Consider the following 2,043-nt stretch of genomic DNA (forward strand, 5'->3'; position numbering starts at 1 on the left):
AAGGAAAAGGAGAAAAAGTCAAAGGCTGGCTGCAGCGAAACTGACAGCACAGAGAGAGAAGAGTAAAGGTCTCAAGGCAAGCAAAGCGGGAGGGAGAAGAGGGAAGGAAGAAGGGGGGTAGACAATCCATGAAGAAAAAAACTCAACAGGGTTGATTTAGCTTTTCAAAAGGATTCTCTTTTCTTCTTTTCTTATTCCTTCTTCACTTTCTTCTTCTCTTTCTCATACACAAGAAGAAGATAAATTTAACCTCTTTTCGCTTCGTTCTTCCTCGTTCCTTTCCCTCTTCGAGGCAACCCATGGTCCCTTTTTCTGCATCGATCATCTATCTTGTTTCGACTTTCCGCAGTGCGTTCCTAATCATTCTTTTCTTCTCTTTCATTCTCTTCTCTCGTTCACTTCTTTTCAAGCGGGGAGTGTAGAGGGTGAGAAGACGACGTTGATAGAGATGAGGACGTAAATAGAGTCGGGATAGTTTGATCGAACATAAGCAATTAGATAGAAAGATAGATAAGAGGAAGAGGGAGAAGCATAGAAGAGACACCGCATCTTCTTCACTTCTCTTTTCCTTTCTCTCTCGTTTTATGCTGACCTTCTTCTCACCTTCTTGGGAAAGACGTTGAGCGATACATTCCTGCAGAAAGGTCGCCCTCATGAAGATTTCCCGCCGTCTTTCTTTTCGTTTTTTCTTGAAGAGAGCTGTTAACACGAGGTTTGGCGATTCTGCGAGAGTTGCTAAAGGGGGGACAGAATAGGAGGGAGCAGACTCCCGTCGAAATGAGAAGAGGTCATGAGAGAAGAGAGAGAGAGAGAAGGAAAGCCAGAAAGAAGCTGTAAGAAAGACAATGGAAGTTCTTGGAAAAGTGGATCGAGCGCTTCTCTGATCAAGAGGGTGTACTCCAAGGTGTCGCGTATGAAAGAAGAAGCATGTGATGAGGCAGAGAAAGAAGAAGGTGTAAGAAAGAAGTGAAATCTGCGTTCTGTCTCACAAGGAGAATACAACAGCCGGGCCACAAGAGGGCGGGCGACTCATAAAGTTGCCTTGGTCTCGCTTTTTTCTTTGCTTTCAAAGTGAGACACATGCACAAAGAATTACAAGAGAGAAATACAGCAACAACAGGGGGTTCTCTAGAGGTACTTCAAGCTTTCCTTTCATACAGAGGTAGATAGAGAGAGAGAGAGAGACATCTGGATTGTTTTCTTCTCTTTTGACAGATGAAGATGGAACGTCGATTGTTCGTCCCGCCAGGTCGGCGTCTCCTAGAGGAAGAGAGAAGACGACGAAGACATGAAAACGGTCACGAGTCAGAAGAAGGAGAGTCGCAGGGAAGAGAGACAGAAGGAGGAAGAGGGGGGGGCTCGAGGGCAGGGGGGAGATCAAGAGGTGGGAGAGATGTCAGTGACGATGAAGAGACCTTTGTAGGTGTGAGACATGTAGAAGAACCTCTAGCTAACTTTAGTAGACACCGATCTACAAACCGCACTTCTGTGTACTATTCTCATTGCCATACGACTGCCCCTCCTTTTTCCTCTCGAGAACCTTTGAATGGTCTCTCTTCTTCTTGTTCTCGAAGCTCTTATCGTTATCATGTGGCTTCGTCGTCTTCGTATAGTAGCGCCAGCCATTATTGCCATGATCATAGGAGTGGTCCTAGCTATACAACGTCAAGCATAGGGCAGGTCTCTGATAGCTCTAAGGCAAGAGAGGGCGGCAGCGAGCTGATGAATGAGAAGGGCGGTGGGGAGACACACGATAGTAGTCGAGGAGGAGGAGGAGGCGGTAGTGTTGCGATGAAAGGGGGGGGTGGGGCAGAGAGAGGAAGAAAGAGAGGTCGAGGAAGGTGTTCTTTCCACCCCGGGGGGGGAGGAATAGGCGAGGGAGTTGAACCAAAGATGTATAGCGAAAGACTAGAAGAAGAAGAGAAAGCTCGTCTCGATGAATATCAGCATCAAGTCGACATTATGCTTCAAGGAAGGCCCAATCAAGTCAATGCCCCTTTCAACTGTCCGGCAGTCTCTTCTTCTTCTTCTTCGCCTCTTCAT

General features: G+C 46.8%; 1 protein-coding gene across 1 annotated transcript in view; it reads left to right on the forward strand.

Moving 5' to 3' along the window:
* The first annotated feature begins 34 nt into the window (after positions 1 to 34).
* CSUI_006502 (uncharacterized protein) overlaps positions 35 to 2,043 on the forward strand; it is a 2,764-nt gene continuing 755 nt past the window's right edge. The window contains exon 1 of the mRNA XM_068066658.1: positions 35 to 2,043. This exon is cut by the window's right edge and continues 755 nt beyond it. Within this exon, the coding sequence (XP_067921361.1) occupies positions 1,216 to 2,043 (828 nt within the window). The 5' untranslated portion in view covers positions 35 to 1,215.

The sequence above is a fragment of the Cystoisospora suis genome (assembly GCF_002600585.1).
Source record: "Cystoisospora suis strain Wien I chromosome Unknown contig_3304, whole genome shotgun sequence".
NCBI lineage: Eukaryota > Apicomplexa > Conoidasida > Eucoccidiorida > Sarcocystidae > Cystoisospora > Cystoisospora suis.